Source organism: Perissodus microlepis, chromosome 1, assembly GCF_051167445.1.
Source record: "Perissodus microlepis isolate ML-2025 ecotype Zambia chromosome 1, ASM5116744v1, whole genome shotgun sequence".
NCBI lineage: Eukaryota > Metazoa > Chordata > Actinopteri > Cichliformes > Cichlidae > Perissodus > Perissodus microlepis.
The window spans coordinates 39,727,712-39,752,230 of NC_140461.1; the positions used below are offsets into that span (position 1 = coordinate 39,727,712).

General features: G+C 43.3%; 1 protein-coding gene across 1 annotated transcript in view; it reads left to right on the plus strand.

Annotated features, from left to right (window-relative positions):
- The window catches only part of LOC146394270 (uncharacterized), a 62,686-nt gene that overhangs the window by 22,354 nt on the left and 15,813 nt on the right, over nt 1–24,519 (plus strand). The window contains exon 30 of the mRNA XM_084923505.1: nt 16–24,435. Within this exon, the coding sequence (XP_084779631.1) occupies nt 16–24,435 (24,420 nt within the window). The remainder of the gene's footprint in view (nt 1–15; nt 24,436–24,519) is intronic.

Here is a 24,519-nt window from a genome sequence, read left to right on the forward strand (position 1 = left end):
TGTATTTTGTCACAGTTATTAGTACTACATCTCCATTAAATACTACATTTGAATATGAAACCACATCGGCAAAACTAACCACACCAGAAGTTACAGAGATTACATCTCGGCCTTTCACTACCACTAAAGGAACAGCTACAACACCCACAGAGACAACAGCATTTGAATCCACAACAGCCACAATCATGACAACAAAAACACCAAAAATAGTCACATCGGGACCAACAACATCCTCTACCACAGCTGTTGTTGAAACCACGACCACAGTTCCACATGTTGAAACAACAGGTCAAGGATCCACCACAGTTACATCAAAACCATCTGTGAGTACTGAAATTACATCTGGGCCTTTCACTACCACTAAAGGAACAGCTACAACACCTGCAGAGACAACAGCATTCGAATCCACAACAGCCACACTTATGACAACAAAAACACCAAAAATAGTTACATCGGGACCAACAACATCCTCTACCACAGCTGTTGTTGAAACAACGACCACAGTTCCACATGTTGAAACAACAGGTCAAGGATCCACCACGGTTACATCAAAACCATCTGTGAGTACTGAAATTACATCTGGGCCTTTCACTACCACTAAAGGAACAGCTACAACACCTGCAGAGACAACAGCATTCGAATCCACAACAGCCACAGTTATGACAACAAAAACACCAAAAATAGTTACATCGGGACCAACAACATCCTCTACCACAGCTGTTGTTGAAACAACGACCACAGTTCCACATGTTGAAACAACAGGTCAAGGATCCACCACGGTTACATCAAAACCATCTGTGAGTACTGAAATTACATCTGGGCCTTTCACTACCACTAAAGGAACAGCTGCAACACCTGCAGAGACAACAGCATTTGAATCCACAACAGCCACAGTTATGACAACAAAAACACCAAAAATAGTTACATCGGGACCAACAACATCCTCTACCACAGCTGTTGTTGAAACAACAACCACAGTTCCACATGTTGAAACAACAGGTCAAGGATCCACAACAGTTACAACAAAACCATCTGTGAGTACTGAAATTACATCTGGGCCTTTCACTACCACTGAAGGAACAGCTGCAACACCTGCAGAGACAACAGCATTTGAATCCACAACAGCCACAGTTTTGACAACAAAAACACCAAAAATAGTTACATCGGGACCAACAACATCCTCTACCACAGCTGTTGTTGAAACCACGACCACAGTTCCACATGTTGAAACAACAGGTCAAGGATCCACCACAGTTACAACAAAACCATCTGTGAGTACTGAAATTACATCTGGGCCTTTCACTACCACTAAAGGAACAGCTGCAACACCTGCAGAGACAACAGCATTTGAATCCACAACAGCCACAGTTTTGACAACAAAAACACCAAAAATAGTTACATCGGGACAAACAACATCCTCTACCACAGCTGTTGTTGAAACCATGACCACAGTTCCACATGTTGAAACAACAGGTCAAGGATCCACCACAGTTACAACAAAACCATCTGTGAGTACTGAAATTACATCTGGGCCTTTCACTACCACTGAAGGAACAGCTGCAACACCTGCAGAGACAACAGCATTTGAATCCACAACAGCCACACTTATGACAACAAAAACACCAAAAATAGTTACATCGGGACCAACAACATCCTCTACCACAGCTGTTGTTGAAACCACGACCACAGTTCCACATGTTGAAACAACAGGTCAAGGATCCACCACAGTTACAACAAAACCATCTGTGAGTACTGAAATTACATCTGGGCCTTTCACTACCACTAAAGGAACAGCTACAACACCTGCAGAGACAACAGCATTCGAATCCACAACAGCCACAGTTATGACAACAAAAACACCAAAAATAGTTACATCGGGACCAACAACATCCTCTACCACAGCTGTTGTTGAAACCACGACCACAGTTCCACATGTTGAAACAACAGGTCAAGGATCCACCACAGTTACAACAAAACCATCTGTGAGTACTGAAATTACATCTGGGCCTTTCACTACCACTGAAGGAACAGCTGCAACACCTGCAGAGACAACAGCATTCGAATCCACAACAGCCACAGTTATGACAACAAAAACACCAAAAATAGTTACATCGGGACCAACAACATCCTCTACCACAGCTGTTGTTGAAACAACGACCACAGTTCCACATGTTGAAACAACAGGTCAAGGATCCACCACGGTTACATCAAAACCATCTGTGAGTACTGAAATTACATCTGGGCCTTTCACTACCACTAAAGGAACAGCTGCAACACCTGCAGAGACAACAGCATTCGAATCCACAACAGCCACAGTTATGACAACAAAAACACCAAAAATAGTTACATCGGGACCAACAACATCCTCTACCACAGCTGTTGTTGAAACAACGACCACAGTTCCACATGTTGAAACAACAGGTCAAGGATCCACCACGGTTACATCAAAACCATCTGTGAGTACTGAAATTACATCTGGGCCTTTCACTACCACTAAAGGAACAGCTACAACACCTGCAGAGACAACAGCATTTGAATCAACAACAGCCACACTTATGACAACAAAAACACCAAAAATAGTTACATCGGGACTAACAACATCCTCTACCACATCTGCATCAACCTCAGTTGTTGTAACTGGATCATCATTTTCCTCAACTGTAATTACAAAGCTTTCTGTTTTAAACACAACTATTTTATCTTCAACATCTACAGGTTCAACTTCTATTGCTCCCATAACAGAGACACTTCCAGGCAGCACGACTGTTTACGCAACAAGTGTAAACCCCAGTGTAACCAAAACCACATCGGGACCAACAACATCCTCTACCACAGCTGTTGTTGAAACCACGGCCACAGTTCCACATGTTGAAACAACAGGTCAAGGATCCACCACAGTTACAACAAAACCATCTGTGAGTACTGAAATTACATCTGGGCCTTTCACTACCACTAAAGGAAAAGCTGCAACACCTGCAGAGACAACAGCATTTGAATCCACAACAGCCACACTTATGACAACAAAAACACCAAAAATAGTTACATCGGGACCAACAACATCCTCTACCACAGCTGTTGTTGAAACAACGACCACAGTTCCACATGTTGAAACAACAGGTCAAGGATCCACCACGGTTACATCAAAACCATCTGTGAGTACTGAAATTACATCTGGGCCTTTCACTACCACTAAAGGAACAGCTGCAACACCTGCAGAGACAACAGCATTTGAATCCACAACAGCCACACTTATGACAACAAAAACACCAAAAATAGTTACATCGGGACCAACAACATCCTCTACCACAGCTGTTGTTGAAACCACGACCACAGTTCCACATGTTAAAACAACAGGTCAAGGATCCACCACGGTTACATCAAAACCATCTGTGAGTACTGAAATTACATCTGGGCCTTTCACTACCACTAAAGGAACAGCTACAACACCTGCAGAGACAACAGCATTCGAATCCACAACAGCCACAGTTATGACAACAAAAACACCAAAAATAGTTACATCGGGACCAACAACATCCTCTACCACAGCTGTTGTTGAAACCACGACCACAGTTCCACATGTTGAAACAACAGGTCAAGGATCCACCACAGTTACAACAAAACCATCTGTGAGTACTGAAATTACATCTGGGCCTTTCACTACCACTAAAGGAACAGCTGCAACACCTGCAGAGACAACAGCATTTGAATCCACAACAGCCACACTTATGACAACAAAAACACCAAAAATAGTTACATCGGGACCAACAACATCCTCTACCACAGCTGTTGTTGAAACCACGACCACAGTTCCACATGTTGAAACAACAGGTCAAGGATCCACCACGGTTACATCAAAACCATCTGTGAGTACTGAAATTACATCTGGGCCTTTCACTACCACTAAAGGAAAGGCTGCAACACCTGCAGAGACAACAGCATTCGAATCCACAACAGCCACAGTTATGACAACAAAAACACCAAAAATAGTTACATTGGGACCAACAACATCCTCTACCACAGCTGTTGTTGAAACCACGACCACAGTTCCACATGTTGAAACAACAGGTCAAGGATCCACCACAGTTACAACAAAACCATCTGTGAGTACTGAAATTACATCTGGGCCTTTCACTACCACTAAAGGAACAGCTGCAACACCTGCAGAGACAACAGCATTTGAATCAACAACAGCCACACTTATGACAACAAAAACACCAAAAATAGTTACATCGGGACCAACAACATCCTCTACCACACCTATTGTTGAAACCACGACCACAGTTCCACATGTTAAAACAACAGGTCAAGGATCCACCACAGTTACAACAAAACCATCTGTGAGTACTGAAATTACATCTGGGGCTTTCACTACCACTAAAGGAACAGCTGCAACACCTGCAGAGACAACAGCATTTGAATCCACAACAGCCACAGTTTTGACAACAAAAACACCAAAAATAGTTACATCGGGACCAACAACATCCTCTACCACACCTGTTGTTGAAACCACGACCACAGTTCCACATGTTGAAACAACAGGTCAAGGATCCACCACAGTTACATCAAAACCATCTGTGAGTACTGAAATTACATCTGGGCCTTTCACTACCACTAAAGGAACAGCTACAACACCTGCAGAGACAACAGCATTCGAATCCACAACAGCCACAGTTTTGACAACAAAAACACCAAAAATAGTTACATCGGGACCAACAACATCCTCTACCACAGCTGTTGTTGAAATCACAACCACAGTTCCACATGTTGAAACAACAGGTCAAGGATCCAACATGGTTACATCAAAACTATCTGTGAGTACTGAAATTACATCTGGGCCTTTCACTACCACTGAAAGAACAGCTACAACACCTGCAGAGACAACAGTATTCGAATCCACAACAGCCACAGTTTTGACAACAAAAACACCAAAAATAGTTACATCGGGACCAACAACATCCTCTACCACAGCTGTTGTTGAAACCACGACCACAGTTCCACATGTTGAAACAACAGGTCAAGGATCCACCACAGTTACAACAAAACCATCTGTGAGTACTGAAATTACATCTGGGCCTTTCACTACCACTAAAGGAACAGCTGCAACACCTGCAGAGACAACAGCATTTGAATCCACAACAGCCACACTTATGACAACAAAAACACCAAAAATAGTTACATCGGGACCAACAACATCCTCTACCACAGCTGTTGTTGAAACAACGACCACAGTTCCACATGTTGAAACAACAGGTCAAGGATCCACCACGGTTACATCAAAACCATCTGTGAGTACTGAAATTACATCTGGGCCTTTCACTACCACTAAAGGAAAAGCTGCAACACCTGCAGAGACAACAGCATTTGAATCCACAACAGCCACACTTATGACAACAAAAACACCAAAAATAGTTACATCGGGACCAACAACATCCTCTACCACAGCTGTTGTTGAAACCACGACCACAGTTCCACATGTTGAAACAACAGGTCAAGGATCCAACATGGTTACATCAAAACCATCTGTGAGTACTGAAATTACATCTGGGCCTTTCACTACCACTGAAGGAACAGCTACAACACCTGCAGAGACAACAGCATTCGAATCCACAACAGCCACAGTTTTGACAACAAAAACACCAAAAATAGTTACATCGGGACCAACAACATCCTCTACCACAGCTGTTGTTGAAACCACGACCACAGTTCCACATGTTGAAACAACAGGTCAAGGATCCACCACAGTTACAACAAAACCATCTGTGAGTACTGAAATTACATCTGGGCCTTTCACTACCACTAAAGGAACAGCTGCAACACCTGCAGAGACAACAGCATTTGAATCCACAACAGCCACAGTTTTGACAACAAAAACACCAAAAATAGTTACATCGGGACCAACAACATCCTCTACCACACCTATTGTTGAAACCACGACCACAGTTCCACATGTTGAAACAACAGGTCAAGGATCCACCACGGTTACATCAAAACCATCTGTGAGTACTGAAATTACATCTGGGCCTTACACTACCACTAAAGGAACAGCTGCAACACCTGCAGAGACAACAGCATTTGAATCCACAACAGCCACACTTATGACAACAAAAACACCAAAAATAGTTACATCGGGACCAACAACATCCTCTACCACAGCTGTTGTTGAAACCACGACCACAGTTCCACATGTTGAAACAACAGGTCAAGGATCCACCACAGTTACAACAAAACCATCTGTGAGTACTGAAATTACATCTGGGCCTTTCACTACCACTAAAGGAACAGCTGCAACACCTGCAGAGACAACAGCATTTGAATCCACAACAGCCACACTTATGACAACAAAAACACCAAAAATAGTTACATCGGGACCAACAACATCCTCTACCACAGCTGTTGTTGAAACAACGACCACAGTTCCACATGTTGAAACAACAGGTCAAGGATCCACCACAGTTACAACAAAACCATCTGTGAGTACTGAAATTACATCTGGGCCTTTCACTACCACTAAAGGAACAGCTGCAACACCTGCAGAGACAACAGCATTTGAATCCACAACAGCCACACTTATGACAACAAAAACACCAAAAATAGTTACATCGGGACCAACAACATCCTCTACCACAGCTGTTGTTGAAACAACGACCACAGTTCCACATGTTGAAACAACAGGTCAAGGATCCACCACGGTTACATCAAAACCATCTGTGAGTACTGAAATTACATCTGGGCCTTTCACTACCACTAAAGGAAAAGCTGCAACACCTGCAGAGACAACAGCATTTGAATCCACAACAGCCACACTTATGACAACAAAAACACCAAAAATAGTTACATCGGGACCAACAACATCCTCTACCACAGCTGTTGTTGAAACCACGACCACAGTTCCACATGTTGAAACAACAGGTCAAGGATCCAACATGGTTACATCAAAACCATCTGTGAGTACTGAAATTACATCTGGGCCTTTCACTACCACTGAAGGAACAGCTACAACACCTGCAGAGACAACAGCATTCGAATCCACAACAGCCACAGTTTTGACAACAAAAACACCAAAAATAGTTACATCGGGACCAACAACATCCTCTACCACAGCTGTTGTTGAAACCACGACCACAGTTCCACATGTTGAAACAACAGGTCAAGGATCCACCACAGTTACAACAAAACCATCTGTGAGTACTGAAATTACATCTGGGCCTTTCACTACCACTGAAGGAACAGCTGCAACACCTGCAGAGACAACAGCATTTGAATCCACAACAGCCACAGTTTTGACAACAAAAACACCAAAAATAGTTACATCGGGACCAACAACATCCTCTACCACACCTATTGTTGAAACCACGACCACAGTTCCACATGTTGAAACAACAGGTCAAGGATCCACCACGGTTACATCAAAACCATCTGTGAGTACTGAAATTACATCTGGGCCTTTCACTACCACTAAAGGAACAGCTGCAACACCTGCAGAGACAACAGCATTTGAATCCACAACAGCCACAATCATGACAACAAAAACACCAAAAATAGTTACATCGGGACCAACAACATCCTCTACCACAGCTGTTGTTGAAACCACGACCACAGTTCCACATGTTGAAACAACAGGTCAAGGATCCACCACAGTTACAACAAAACCATCTGTGAGTACTGAAATTACATCTGGGCCTTTCACTAGAACTAAAGGAACAGCTGCAACACCTGCAGAGACAACAGCATTTGAATCCACAACAGCCACACTTATGACAACAAAAACACCAAAAATAGTTACATCGGGACCAACAACATCCTCTACCACAGCTGTTGTTGAAACAACGACCACAGTTCCACATGTTGAAACAACAGGTCAAGGATCCACCACGGTTACATCAAAACCATCTGTGAGTACTGAAATTACATCTGGGCCTTTCACTACCACTAAAGGAAAAGCTGCAACACCTGCAGAGACAACAGCATTTGAATCCACAACAGCCACACTTATGACAACAAAAACACCAAAAATAGTTACATCGGGACCAACAACATCCTCTACCACAGCTGTTGTTGAAACCACGACCACAGTTCCACATGTTGAAACAACAGGTCAAGGATCCACCACAGTTACAACAAAACCATCTGTGAGTACTGAAATTACATCTGGGCCTTTCACTACCACTGAAGGAACAGCTGCAACACCTGCAGAGACAACAGCATTTGAATCCACAACAGCCACAGTTTTGACAACAAAAACACCAAAAATAGTTACATCGGGACCAACAACATCCTCTACCACACCTATTGTTGAAACCACGACCACAGTTCCACATGTTGAAACAACAGGTCAAGGATCCACCACGGTTACATCAAAACCATCTGTGAGTACTGAAATTACATCTGGGCCTTTCACTACCACTAAAGGAACAGCTGCAACACCTGCAGAGACAACAGCATTTGAATCCACAACAGCCACAATCATGACAACAAAAACACCAAAAATAGTTACATCGGGACCAACAACATCCTCTACCACAGCTGTTGTTGAAACCACGACCACAGTTCCACATGTTGAAACAACAGGTCAAGGATCCACCACAGTTACAACAAAACCATCTGTGAGTACTGAAATTACATCTGGGCCTTTCACTACCACTAAAGGAACAGCTGCAACACCTGCAGAGACAACAGCATTTGAATCCACAACAGCCACACTTATGACAACAAAAACACCAAAAATAGTTACATCGGGACCAACAACATCCTCTACCACAGCTGTTGTTAAAACCACGACCACAGTTCCACATGTTGAAACAACAGGTCAAGGATCCACCACAGTTAAAACAAAACCATCTGTGAGTACTGAAATTACATCTGGGCCTTTCACTACCACTAAAGGAACAGCTGCAACACCTGCAGAGACAACAGCATTTGAATCCACAACAGCCACACTTATGACAACAAAAACACCAAAAATAGTTACATCGGGACCAACAACATCCTCTACCACAGCTGTTGTTGAAACAACGACCACAGTTCCACATGTTGAAACAACAGGTCAAGGATCCACCACGGTTACATCAAAACCATCTGTGAGTACTGAAATTACATCTGGGCCTTTCACTACCACTAAAGGAAAAGCTGCAACACCTGCAGAGACAACAGCATTTGAATCCACAACAGCCACACTTATGACAACAAAAACACCAAAAATAGTTACATCGGGACCAACAACATCCTCTACCACAGCTGTTGTTGAAACCACGACCACAGTTCCACATGTTGAAACAACAGGTCAAGGATCCAACATGGTTACATCAAAACCATCTGTGAGTACTGAAATTACATCTGGGCCTTTCACTACCACTGAAGGAACAGCTACAACACCTGCAGAGACAACAGCATTCGAATCCACAACAGCCACAGTTTTGACAACAAAAACACCAAAAATAGTTACATCGGGACCAACAACATCCTCTACCACAGCTGTTGTTGAAACCACGACCACAGTTCCACATGTTGAAACAACAGGTCAAGGATCCACCACAGTTACAACAAAACCATCTGTGAGTACTGAAATTACATCTGGGCCTTTCACTACCACTAAAGGAACAGCTGCAAAACCTGCAGAGACAACAGCATTTGAATCCACAACAGCCACAGTTTTGACAACAAAAACACCAAAAATAGTTACATCGGGACCAACAACATCCTCTACCACAGCTGTTGTTGAAACCACGACCACAGTTCCACATGTTGAAACAACAGGTCAAGGATCCACCACGGTTACATCAAAACCATCTGTGAGTACTGAAATTACATCTGGGCCTTTCACTACCACTAAAGGAACAGCTGCAACACCTGCAGAGACAACAGCATTTGAATCCACAACAGCCACAATCATGACAACAAAAACACCAAAAATAGTTACATCGGGACCAACAACATCCTCTACCACAGCTGTTGTTGAAACCACGACCACAGTTCCACATGTTGAAACAACAGGTCAAGGATCCACCACAGTTACAACAAAACCATCTGTGAGTACTGAAATTACATCTGGGCCTTTCACTACCACTAAAGGAACAGCTGCAACACCTGCAGAGACAACAGCATTTGAATCCACAACAGCCACACTTATGACAACAAAAACACCAAAAATAGTTACATCGGGACCAACAACATCCTCTACCACAGCTGTTGTTGAAACCACGACCACAGTTCCACATGTTGAAACAACAGGTCAAGGATCCACCACAGTTACAACAAAACCATCTGTGAGTACTGAAATTACATCTGGGCCTTTCACTACCACTAAAGGAACAGCTGCAACACCTGCAGAGACAACAGCATTTGAATCCACAACAGCCACACTTATGACAACAAAAACACCAAAAATAGTTACATCGGGACCAACAACATCCTCTACCACAGCTGTTGTTGAAACAACGACCACAGTTCCACATGTTGAAACAACAGGTCAAGGATCCACCACGGTTACATCAAAACCATCTGTGAGTACTGAAATTACATCTGGGCCTTTCACTACCACTAAAGGAAAAGCTGCAACACCTGCAGAGACAACAGCATTTGAATCCACAACAGCCACACTTATGACAACAAAAACACCAAAAATAGTTACATCGGGACCAACAACATCCTCTACCACAGCTGTTGTTGAAACCACGACCACAGTTCCACATGTTGAAACAACAGGTCAAGGATCCAACATGGTTACATCAAAACCATCTGTAAGTACTGAAATTACATCTGGGCCTTTCACTACCACTGAAGGAACAGCTACAACACCTGCAGAGACAACAGCATTCGAATCCACAACAGCCACAGTTTTGACAACAAAAACACCAAAAATAGTTACATCGGGACCAACAACATCCTCTACCACAGCTGTTGTTGAAACCACGACCACAGTTCCACATGTTGAAACAACAGGTCAAGGATCCACCACGGTTACATCAAAACCATCTGTGAGTACTGAAATTACATCTGGGCCTTTCACTACCACTAAAGGAACAGCTGCAACACCTGCAGAGACAACAGCATTTGAATCCACAACAGCCACACTTATGACAACAAAAACACCAAAAATAGTTACATCGGGACCAACAACATCCTCTACCACAGCTGTTGTTGAAACCACGACCACAGTTCCACATGTTGAAACAACAGGTCAAGGATCCACCACAGTTACAACAAAACCATCTGTGAGTACTGAAATTACATCTGGGCCTTTCACTACCACTAAAGGAACAGCTGCAACACCTGCAGAGACAACAGCATTTGAATCCACAACAGCCACACTTATGACAACAAAAACACCAAAAATAGTTACATCGGGACCAACAACATCCTCTACCACAGCTGTTGTTGAAACAACGACCACAGTTCCACATGTTGAAACAACAGGTCAAGGATCCACCACGGTTACATCAAAACCATCTGTGAGTACTGAAATTACATCTGGGCCTTTCACTACCACTAAAGGAAAAGCTGCAACACCTGCAGAGACAACAGCATTCGAATCCACAACAGCCACAGTTTTGACAACAAAAACACCAAAAATAGTTACATCGGGACCAACAACATCCTCTACCACACCTATTGTTGAAACCACGACCACAGGTCCACATGTTGAAACAACAGGTCAAGGATCCACCACGGTTACATCAAAACCATCTGTGAGTACTGAAATTACATCTGGGCCTTTCACTACCACTAAAGGAACAGCTGCAACACCTGCAGAGACAACAGCATTTGAATCCACAACAGCCACAATCATGACAACAAAAACACCAAAAATAGTTACATCGGGACCAACAACATCCTCTACCACAGCTGTTGTTGAAACCACGACCACAGTTCCACATGTTGAAACAACAGGTCAAGGATCCACCACAGTTACAACAAAACCATCTGTGAGTACTGAAATTACATCTGGGCCTTTCACTACCACTGAAGGAACAGCTGCAACACCTGCAGAGACAACAGCATTTGAATCCCCAACAGCCACAATCATGACAACAAAAACACCAAAAATAGTTACATCGGGACCAACAACATCCTCTACCACAGCTGTTGTTGAAACCACGACCACAGTTCCACATGTTGAAACAACAGGTCAAGGATCCACCACAGTTACAACAAAACCATCTGTGAGTACTGAAATTACATCTGGGCCTTTCACTACCACTGAAGGAACAGCTGCAACACCTGTAGAGACAACAGCATTTGAATCCACAACAGCCACAATCATGACAACAAAAACACCAAAAATAGTTACATCGGGACCAACAACATCCTCTACCACAGCTGTTGTTGAAACAACGACCACAGTTCCACATGTTGAAACAACAGGTCAAGGATCCAACATGGTTACATCAAAACCATCTGTGAGTACTGAAATTACATCTGGGCCTTTCACTACCACTGAAGGAACAGCTGCAACACCTGCAGAGACAACAGCATTCGAGTCCACAACAGCCACAGTTTTGACAACAAAAACACCAAAAATAGTTACATCGGGACCAACAACATCCTCTACCACAGCTGTTGTTGAAACCACGACCACAGTTCCACATGTTGAAACAACAGGTCAAGGATCCACCACAGTTACAACAAAACCATCTGTGAGTACTGAAATTACATCTGGGCCTTTCACTACCACTGAAGGAACAGCTGCAACACCTGCAGAGACAACAGCATTTGAATCCCCAACAGCCACAATCATGACAACAAAAACACCAAAAATAGTTACATCGGGACCAACAACATCCTCTACCACAGCTGTTGTTGAAACAACGACCACAGTTCCACATGTTGAAACAACGGGTCAAGGATCCACCACGGTTACATCAAAACCATCTGTGAGTACTGAAATTACATCTGGGCCTTTCACTACCACTAAAGGAAAAGCTGCAACACCTGCAGAGACAACAGCATTTGAATCCACAACAGCCACACTTATGACAACAAAAACACCAAAAATAGTTACATCGGGACCAACAACATCCTCTACCACAGCTGTTGTTGAAACCACGACCACAGTTCCACATGTTGAAACAACAGGTCAAGGATCCAACATGGTTACATCAAAACCATCTGTGAGTACTGAAATTACATCTGGGCCTTTCACTACCACTGAAGGAACAGCTACAACACCTGCAGAGACAACAGCATTCGAATCCACAACAGCCACAGTTTTGACAACAAAAACACCAAAAATAGTTACATCGGGACCAACAACATCCTCTACCACAGCTGTTGTTGAAACCACGACCACAGTTCCACATGTTGAAACAACAGGTCAAGGATCCACCACAGTTACAACAAAACCATCTGTGAGTACTGAAATTACATCTGGGCCTTTCACTACCACTAAAGGAACAGCTGCAACACCTGCAGAGACAACAGCATTTGAATCCACAACAGCCACAGTTTTGACAACAAAAACACCAAAAATAGTTACATCGGGACCAACAACATCCTCTACCACACCTATTGTTGAAACCACGACCACAGTTCCACATGTTGAAACAACAGGTCAAGGATCCACCACGGTTACATCAAAACCATCTGTGAGTACTGAAATTACATCTGGGCCTTTCACTACCACTAAAGGAACAGCTGCAACACCTGCAGAGACAACAGCATTTGAATCCCCAACAGCCACAATCATGACAACAAAAACACCAAAAATAGTTACATCGGGACCAACAACATCCTCTACCACAGCTGTTGTTGAAACCACGACCACAGTTCCACATGTTGAAACAACAGGTCAAGGATCCACCACAGTTACAACAAAACCATCTGTGAGTACTGAAATTACATCTGGGCCTTTCACTACCACTAAAGGAACAGCTGCAACACCTGCAGAGACAACAGCATTTGAATCCACAACAGCCACACTTATGACAACAAAAACACCAAAAATAGTTACATCGGGACCAACAACATCCTCTACCACAGCTGTTGTTGAAACAACGACCACAGTTCCACATGTTGAAACAACAGGTCAAGGATCCACCACGGTTACATCAAAACCATCTGTGAGTACTGAAATTACATCTGGGCCTTTCACTACCACTAAAGGAAAAGCTGCAACACCTGCAGAGACAACAGCATTTGAATCCACAACAGCCACACTTATGACAACAAAAACACCAAAAATAGTTACATCGGGACCAACAACATCCTCTACCACAGCTGTTGTTGAAACCACGACCACAGTTCCACATGTTGAAACAACAGGTCAAGGATCCAACATGGTTACATCAAAACCATCTGTGAGTACTGAAATTACATCTGGGCCTTTCACTACCACTGAAGGAACAGCTACAACACCTGCAGAGACAACAGCATTCGAATCCACAACAGCCACAGTTTTGACAACAAAAACACCAAAAATAGTTACATCGGGACCAACAACATCCTCTACCACAGCTGTTGTTGAAACCACGACCACAGTTCCACATGTTGAAACAACAGGTCAAGGATCCACCACAGTTACAACAAAACCATCTGTGAGTACTGAAATTACATCTGGGCCTTTCACTACCACTAAAGGAACAGCTGCAACACCTGCAGAGACAACAGCATTTGAATCCACAACAGCCACAGTTTTGACAACAAAAACACCAAAAATAGTTACATCGGGACCAACAACATCCTCTACCACACCTATTGTTGAAACCACGACCACAGTTCCACATGTTGAAACAACAGGTCAAGGATCCACCACGGTTACATCAAAACCATCTGTGAGTACTGAAATTACATCTGGGCCTTACACTACCACTAAAGGAACAGCTGCAACACCTGCAGAGACAACAGCATTTGAATCCACAACAGCCACACTTATGACAACAAAAACACCAAAAATAGTTACATCGGGACCAACAACATCCTCTACCACAGCTGTTGTTGAAACCACGACCACAGTTCCACATGTTGAAACAACAGGTCAAGGATCCACCACAGTTACAACAAAACCATCTGTGAGTACTGAAATTACATCTGGGCCTTTCACTACCACTAAAGGAACAGCTGCAACACCTGCAGAGACAACAGCATTTGAATCCACAACAGCCACACTTATGACAACAAAAACACCAAAAATAGTTACATCGGGACCAACAACATCCTCTACCACAGCTGTTGTTGAAACAACGACCACAGTTCCACATGTTGAAACAACAGGTCAAGGATCCACCACAGTTACAACAAAACCATCTGTGAGTACTGAAATTACATCTGGGCCTTTCACTACCACTAAAGGAACAGCTGCAACACCTGCAGAGACAACAGCATTTGAATCCACAACAGCCACACTTATGACAACAAAAACACCAAAAATAGTTACATCGGGACCAACAACATCCTCTACCACAGCTGTTGTTGAAACAACGACCACAGTTCCACATGTTGAAACAACAGGTCAAGGATCCACCACGGTTACATCAAAACCATCTGTGAGTACTGAAATTACATCTGGGCCTTTCACTACCACTAAAGGAAAAGCTGCAACACCTGCAGAGACAACAGCATTTGAATCCACAACAGCCACACTTATGACAACAAAAACACCAAAAATAGTTACATCGGGACCAACAACATCCTCTACCACAGCTGTTGTTGAAACCACGACCACAGTTCCACATGTTGAAACAACAGGTCAAGGATCCAACATGGTTACATCAAAACCATCTGTGAGTACTGAAATTACATCTGGGCCTTTCACTACCACTGAAGGAACAGCTACAACACCTGCAGAGACAACAGCATTCGAATCCACAACAGCCACAGTTTTGACAACAAAAACACCAAAAATAGTTACATCGGGACCAACAACATCCTCTACCACAGCTGTTGTTGAAACCACGACCACAGTTCCACATGTTGAAACAACAGGTCAAGGATCCACCACAGTTACAACAAAACCATCTGTGAGTACTGAAATTACATCTGGGCCTTTCACTACCACTGAAGGAACAGCTGCAACACCTGCAGAGACAACAGCATTTGAATCCACAACAGCCACAGTTTTGACAACAAAAACACCAAAAATAGTTACATCGGGACCAACAACATCCTCTACCACACCTATTGTTGAAACCACGACCACAGTTCCACATGTTGAAACAACAGGTCAAGGATCCACCACGGTTACATCAAAACCATCTGTGAGTACTGAAATTACATCTGGGCCTTTCACTACCACTAAAGGAACAGCTGCAACACCTGCAGAGACAACAGCATTTGAATCCACAACAGCCACAATCATGACAACAAAAACACCAAAAATAGTTACATCGGGACCAACAACATCCTCTACCACAGCTGTTGTTGAAACCACGACCACAGTTCCACATGTTGAAACAACAGGTCAAGGATCCACCACAGTTACAACAAAACCATCTGTGAGTACTGAAATTACATCTGGGCCTTTCACTAGAACTAAAGGAACAGCTGCAACACCTGCAGAGACAACAGCATTTGAATCCACAACAGCCACACTTATGACAACAAAAACACCAAAAATAGTTACATCGGGACCAACAACATCCTCTACCACAGCTGTTGTTGAAACAACGACCACAGTTCCACATGTTGAAACAACAGGTCAAGGATCCACCACGGTTACATCAAAACCATCTGTGAGTACTGAAATTACATCTGGGCCTTTCACTACCACTAAAGGAAAAGCTGCAACACCTGCAGAGACAACAGCATTTGAATCCACAACAGCCACACTTATGACAACAAAAACACCAAAAATAGTTACATCGGGACCAACAACATCCTCTACCACAGCTGTTGTTGAAACCACGACCACAGTTCCACATGTTGAAACAACAGGTCAAGGATCCACCACAGTTACAACAAAACCATCTGTGAGTACTGAAATTACATCTGGGCCTTTCACTACCACTGAAGGAACAGCTGCAACACCTGCAGAGACAACAGCATTTGAATCCACAACAGCCACAGTTTTGACAACAAAAACACCAAAAATAGTTACATCGGGACCAACAACATCCTCTACCACACCTATTGTTGAAACCACGACCACAGTTCCACATGTTGAAACAACAGGTCAAGGATCCACCACGGTTACATCAAAACCATCTGTGAGTACTGAAATTACATCTGGGCCTTTCACTACCACTAAAGGAACAGCTGCAACACCTGCAGAGACAACAGCATTTGAATCCACAACAGCCACAATCATGACAACAAAAACACCAAAAATAGTTACATCGGGACCAACAACATCCTCTACCACAGCTGTTGTTGAAACCACGACCACAGTTCCACATGTTGAAACAACAGGTCAAGGATCCACCACAGTTACAACAAAACCATCTGTGAGTACTGAAATTACATCTGGGCCTTTCACTACCACTAAAGGAACAGCTGCAACACCTGCAGAGACAACAGCATTTGAATCCACAACAGCCACACTTATGACAACAAAAACACCAAAAATAGTTACATCGGGACCAACAACATCCTCTACCACAGCTGTTGTTAAAACCACGACCACAGTTCCACATGTTGAAACAACAGGTCAAGGATCCACCACAGTTAAAACAAAACCATCTGTGAGTACTGAAATTACATCTGGGCCTTTCACTACCACTAAAGGAACAGCTGCAACACCTGCAGAGACAACAGCATTTGAATCCACAACAGCCACACTTATGACAACAAAAACACCAAAAATAGTTACATCGGGACCAACAACATCCTCTACCACAGCTGTTGTTGAAACAACGACCACAGTTCCACATGTTGAAACAACAGGTCAAGGATCCACCACGGTTACATCAAAACCATCTGTGAGTACTGAAATTACATCTGGGCCTTTCACTACCACTAAAGGAAAAGCTGCAACACCTGCAGAGACAACAGCATTTGAATCCACAACAGCCACACTTATGACAACAAAAACACCAAAAATAGTTACATCGGGACCAACAACATCCTCTACCACAGCTGTTGTTGAAACCACGACCACAGTTCCACATGTTGAAACAACAGGTCAAGGATCCAACATGGTTACATCAAAACCATCTGTGAGTACTGAAATTACATCTGGGCCTTTCACTACCACTGAAGGAACAGCTACAACACCTGCAGAGACAACAGCATTCGAATCCACAACAGCCACAGTTTTGACAACAAAAACACCAAAAATAGTTACATCGGGACCAACAACATCCTCTACCACAGCTGTTGTTGAAACCACGACCACAGTTCCACATGTTGAAACAACAGGTCAAGGATCCACCACAGTTACAACAAAACCATCTGTGAGTACTGAAATTACATCTGGGCCTTTCACTACCACTAAAGGAACAGCTGCAAAACCTGCAGAGACAACAGCATTTGAATCCACAACAGCCACAGTTTTGACAACAAAAACACCAAAAATAGTTACATCGGGACCAACAACATCCTCTACCACAGCTGTTGTTGAAACCACGACCACAGTTCCACATGTTGAAACAACAGGTCAAGGATCCACCACGGTTACATCAAAACCATCTGTGAGTACTGAAATTACATCTGGGCCTTTCACTACCACTAAAGGAACAGCTGCAACACCTGCAGAGACAACAGCATTTGAATCCACAACAGCCACAATCATGACAACAAAAACACCAAAAATAGTTACATCGGGACCAACAACATCCTCTACCACAGCTGTTGTTGAAACCACGACCACAGTTCCACATGTTGAAACAACAGGTCAAGGATCCACCACAGTTACAACAAAACCATCTGTGAGTACTGAAATTACATCTGGGCCTTTCACTACCACTGAAGGAACAGCTGCAACACCTGCAGAGACAACAGCATTTGAATCCACAACAGCCACACTTATGACAACAAAAACACCAAAAATAGTTACATCGGGACCAACAACATCCTCTACCACAGCTGTTGTTGAAACCACGACCACAGTTCCACATGTTGAAACAACAGGTCAAGGATCCACCACAGTTACAACAAAACCATCTGTGAGTACTGAAATTACATCTGGGCCTTTCACTACCACTAAAGGAACAGCTGCAACACCTGCAGAGACAACAGCATTTGAATCCACAACAGCCACACTTATGACAACAAAAACACCAAAAATAGTTACATCGGGACCAACAACATCCTCTACCACAGCTGTTGTTGAAACAACGACCACAGTTCCACATGTTGAAACAACAGGTCAAGGATCCACCACGGTTACATCAAAACCATCTGTGAGTACTGAAATTACATCTGGGCCTTTCACTACCACTAAAGGAAAAGCTGCAACACCTGCAGAGACAACAGCATTTGAATCCACAACAGCCACACTTATGACAACAAAAACACCAAAAATAGTTACATCGGGACCAACAACATCCTCTACCACAGCTGTTGTTGAAACCACGACCACAGTTCCACATGTTGAAACAACAGGTCAAGGATCCAACATGGTTACATCAAAACCATCTGTAAGTACTGAAATTACATCTGGGCCTTTCACTACCACTGAAGGAACAGCTACAACACCTGCAGAGACAACAGCATTCGAATCCACAACAGCCACAGTTTTGACAACAAAAACACCAAAAATAGTTACATCGGGACCAACAACATCCTCTACCACAGCTGTTGTTGAAACCACGACCACAGTTCCACATGTTGAAACAACAGGTCAAGGATCCACCACGGTTACATCAAAACCATCTGTGAGTACTGAAATTACATCTGGGCCTTTCACTACCACTAAAGGAACAGCTGCAACACCTGCAGAGACAACAGCATTTGAATCCACAACAGCCACACTTATGACAACAAAAACACCAAAAATAGTTACATCGGGACCAACAACATCCTCTACCACAGCTGTTGTTGAAACCACGACCACAGTTCCACATGTTGAAACAACAGGTCAAGGATCCACCACAGTTACAACAAAACCATCTGTGAGTACTGAAATTACATCTGGGCCTTTCACTACCACTAAAGGAACAGCTGCAACACCTGCAGAGACAACAGCATTTGAATCCACAACAGCCACACTTATGACAACAAAAACACCAAAAATAGTTACATCGGGACCAACAACATCCTCTACCACAGCTGTTGTTGAAACAACGACCACAGTTCCACATGTTGAAACAACAGGTCAAGGATCCACCACGGTTACATCAAAACCATCTGTGAGTACTGAAATTACATCTGGGCCTTTCACTACCACTAAAGGAAAAGCTGCAACACCTGCAGAGACAACAGCATTCGAATCCACAACAGCCACAGTTTTGACAACAAAAACACCAAAAATAGTTACATCGGGACCAACAACATCCTCTACCACACCTATTGTTGAAACCACGACCACAGGTCCACATGTTGAAACAACAGGTCAAGGATCCACCACGGTTACATCAAAACCATCTGTGAGTACTGAAATTACATCTGGGCCTTTCACTACCACTAAAGGAACAGCTGCAACACCTGCAGAGACAACAGCATTTGAATCCACAACAGCCACAATCATGACAACAAAAACACCAAAAATAGTTACATCGGGACCAACAACATCCTCTACCACAGCTGTTGTTGAAACCACGACCACAGTTCCACATGTTGAAACAACAGGTCAAGGATCCACCACAGTTACAACAAAACCATCTGTGAGTACTGAAATTACATCTGGGCCTTTCACTACCACTGAAGGAACAGCTGCAACACCTGCAGAGACAACAGCATTTGAATCCCCAACAGCCACAATCATGACAACAAAAACACCAAAAATAGTTACATCGGGACCAACAACATCCTCTACCACAGCTGTTGTTGAAACCACGACCACAGTTCCACATGTTGAAACAACAGGTCAAGGATCCACCACAGTTACAACAAAACCATCTGTGAGTACTGAAATTACATCTGGGCCTTTCACTACCACTGAAGGAACAGCTGCAACACCTGTAGAGACAACAGCATTTGAATCCACAACAGCCACAATCATGACAACAAAAACACCAAAAATAGTTACATCGGGACCAACAACATCCTCTACCACAGCTGTTGTTGAAACAACGACCACAGTTCCACATGTTGAAACAACAGGTCAAGGATCCAACATGGTTACATCAAAACCATCTGTGAGTACTGAAATTACATCTGGGCCTTTCACTACCACTGAAGGAACAGCTGCAACACCTGCAGAGACAACAGCATTCGAGTCCACAACAGCCACAGTTTTGACAACAAAAACACCAAAAATAGTTACATCGGGACCAACAACATCCTCTACCACAGCTGTTGTTGAAACCACGACCACAGTTCCACATGTTGAAACAACAGGTCAAGGATCCACCACAGTTACAACAAAACCATCTGTGAGTACTGAAATTACATCTGGGCCTTTCACTACCACTGAAGGAACAGCTGCAACACCTGCAGAGACAACAGCATTTGAATCCCCAACAGCCACAATCATGACAACAAAAACACCAAAAATAGTTACATCGGGACCAACAACATCCTCTACCACAGCTGTTGTTGAAACAACGACCACAGTTCCACATGTTGAAACAACGGGTCAAGGATCCACCACGGTTACATCAAAACCATCTGTGAGTACTGAAATTACATCTGGGCCTTTCACTACCACTAAAGGAAAAGCTGCAACACCTGCAGAGACAACAGCATTTGAATCCACAACAGCCACACTTATGACAACAAAAACACCAAAAATAGTTACATCGGGACCAACAACATCCTCTACCACAGCTGTTGTTGAAACCACGACCACAGTTCCACATGTTGAAACAACAGGTCAAGGATCCAACATGGTTACATCAAAACCATCTGTGAGTACTGAAATTACATCTGGGCCTTTCACTACCACTGAAGGAACAGCTACAACACCTGCAGAGACAACAGCATTCGAATCCACAACAGCCACAGTTTTGACAACAAAAACACCAAAAATAGTTACATCGGGACCAACAACATCCTCTACCACAGCTGTTGTTGAAACCACGACCACAGTTCCACATGTTGAAACAACAGGTCAAGGATCCACCACAGTTACAACAAAACCATCTGTGAGTACTGAAATTACATCTGGGCCTTTCACTACCACTAAAGGAACAGCTGCAACACCTGCAGAGACAACAGCATTTGAATCCACAACAGCCACAGTTTTGACAACAAAAACACCAAAAATAGTTACATCGGGACCAACAACATCCTCTACCACACCTATTGTTGAAACCACGACCACAGTTCCACATGTTGAAACAACAGGTCAAGGATCCACCACGGTTACATCAAAACCATCTGTGAGTACTGAAATTACATCTGGGCCTTTCACTACCACTAAAGGAACAGCTGCAACACCTGCAGAGACAACAGCATTTGAATCCCCAACAGCCACAATCATGACAACAAAAACACCAAAAATAGTTACATCGGGACCAACAACATCCTCTACCACAGCTGTTGTTGAAACCACGACCACAGTTCCACATGTTGAAACAACAGGTCAAGGATCCACCACAGTTACAACAAAACCATCTGTGAGTACTGAAATTACATCTGGGCCTTTCACTACCACTGAAGGAACAGCTACAACACCTGCAGAGACAACAGCATTTGAATCCACAACAGCCACACTTATGACAACAAAAACACCAAAAATAGTTACATCGGGACCAACAACATCCTCTACCACAGCTGTTGTTGAAACCACGACCACAGTTCCACATGTTGAAACAACAGGTCAAGGATCCACCACAGTTACAACAAAACCATCTGTGAGTACTGAAATTACATCTGGGCCTTTCACTACCACTGAAGGAACAGCTACAACACCCACAGAGACAACAGCATTTGAATCCCCAACAGCCACAATCATGACAACAAAAACACCAAAAATAGTTACATCGGGACCAACAACATCCTCTACCACAGCTGTTGTTGAAACCACGACCACAGTTCCACATGTTGAAACAACAGGTCAAGGATCCACCACAGTTACAACAAAACCATCTGTGAGTACTGAAATTACATCTGGGCCTTTCACTACCACTAAAGGAACAGCTGCAACACCTGCAGAGACAACAGCATTCGAATCCACAACAGCCACACTTATGACAACAAAAACACCAAAAATAGTTACATCGGGACCAACAACATCCTCTACCACACCTATTGTTGAAACCACGACCACAGTTCCACATGTTGAAACAACAGGTCAAGGATCCACCACGGTTACATCAAAACCATCTGTGAGTACTGAAATTACATCTGGGCCTTTCACTACCACTAAAGGAACAGCTGCAACACCTGCAGAGACAACAGCATTCGAATCCACAACAGCCACACTTATGACAACAAAAACACCAAAAATAGTTACATCGGGACCAACAACATCCTCTACCACACCTATTGTTGAAACCACGACCACAGTTCCACATGTTGAAACAACAGGTCAAGGATCCACCACGGTTACATCAAAACCATCTGTGAGTACTGAAATTACATCTGGGCCTTTCACTACCACTGAAGGAACAGCTACAACACCTGCAGAGACAACAGCATTTGAATCCACAACAGCCACAGTTTTGACAACAAAAACACCAAAAATAGTTACATCGGGACCAACAACATCCTCTACCACACCTATTGTTGAAACCACGACCACAGTTCCACATGTTGAAACAACAGGTCAAGGATCCACCACGGTTACATCAAAACCATCTGTGAGTACTGAAATTACATCTGGGCCTTTCACTACCACTAAAGGAACAGCTGCAACACCTGCAGAGACAACAGCATTTGAATCCACAACAGCCACACTTATGACAACAAAAACACCAAAAATAGTTACATCGGGACCAACAACATCCTCTACCACAGCTGTTGTTAAAACCACGACCACAGTTCCACATGTTGAAACAACAGGTCAAGGATCCACCACAGTTACAACAAAACCATCTGTGAGTACTGAAATTACATCTGGGCCTTTCACTACCACTGAAGGAACAGCTGCAACACCTGCAGAGACAACAGCATTTGAATCCACAACAGCCACAATCATGACAACAAAAACACCAAAAATAGTCACATCGGGACCAACAACATACTCTACCACAGCTGCATCAACCTCAGTTGTCGTAACAGGATCATCGTTTTCTTCAACTGCAATTTCAAATCCTTCTGTTTTAAACACAACTATTTTACCCTCAACATCTAGAGGTACAACTTCTTTTACTCCTACAACAGAGACTGTTCCAGGCAGCACGACTGTTTACGCAACTAGTGTAAGCCCCAGTGTAACCACAACCACAGCTGCTTCTTCATCACCCCTTAATACAACCTCGACACGATGTGTATGCATTGTCAATGGAGCTTCGCATCATGCTGGTAGGTTTCTTTTTCATTTTTGTTATCATTTTATTTTTCTTTAATTCTGGACACATGTTGTCAGGACACCTCTGTTTTTGTTTT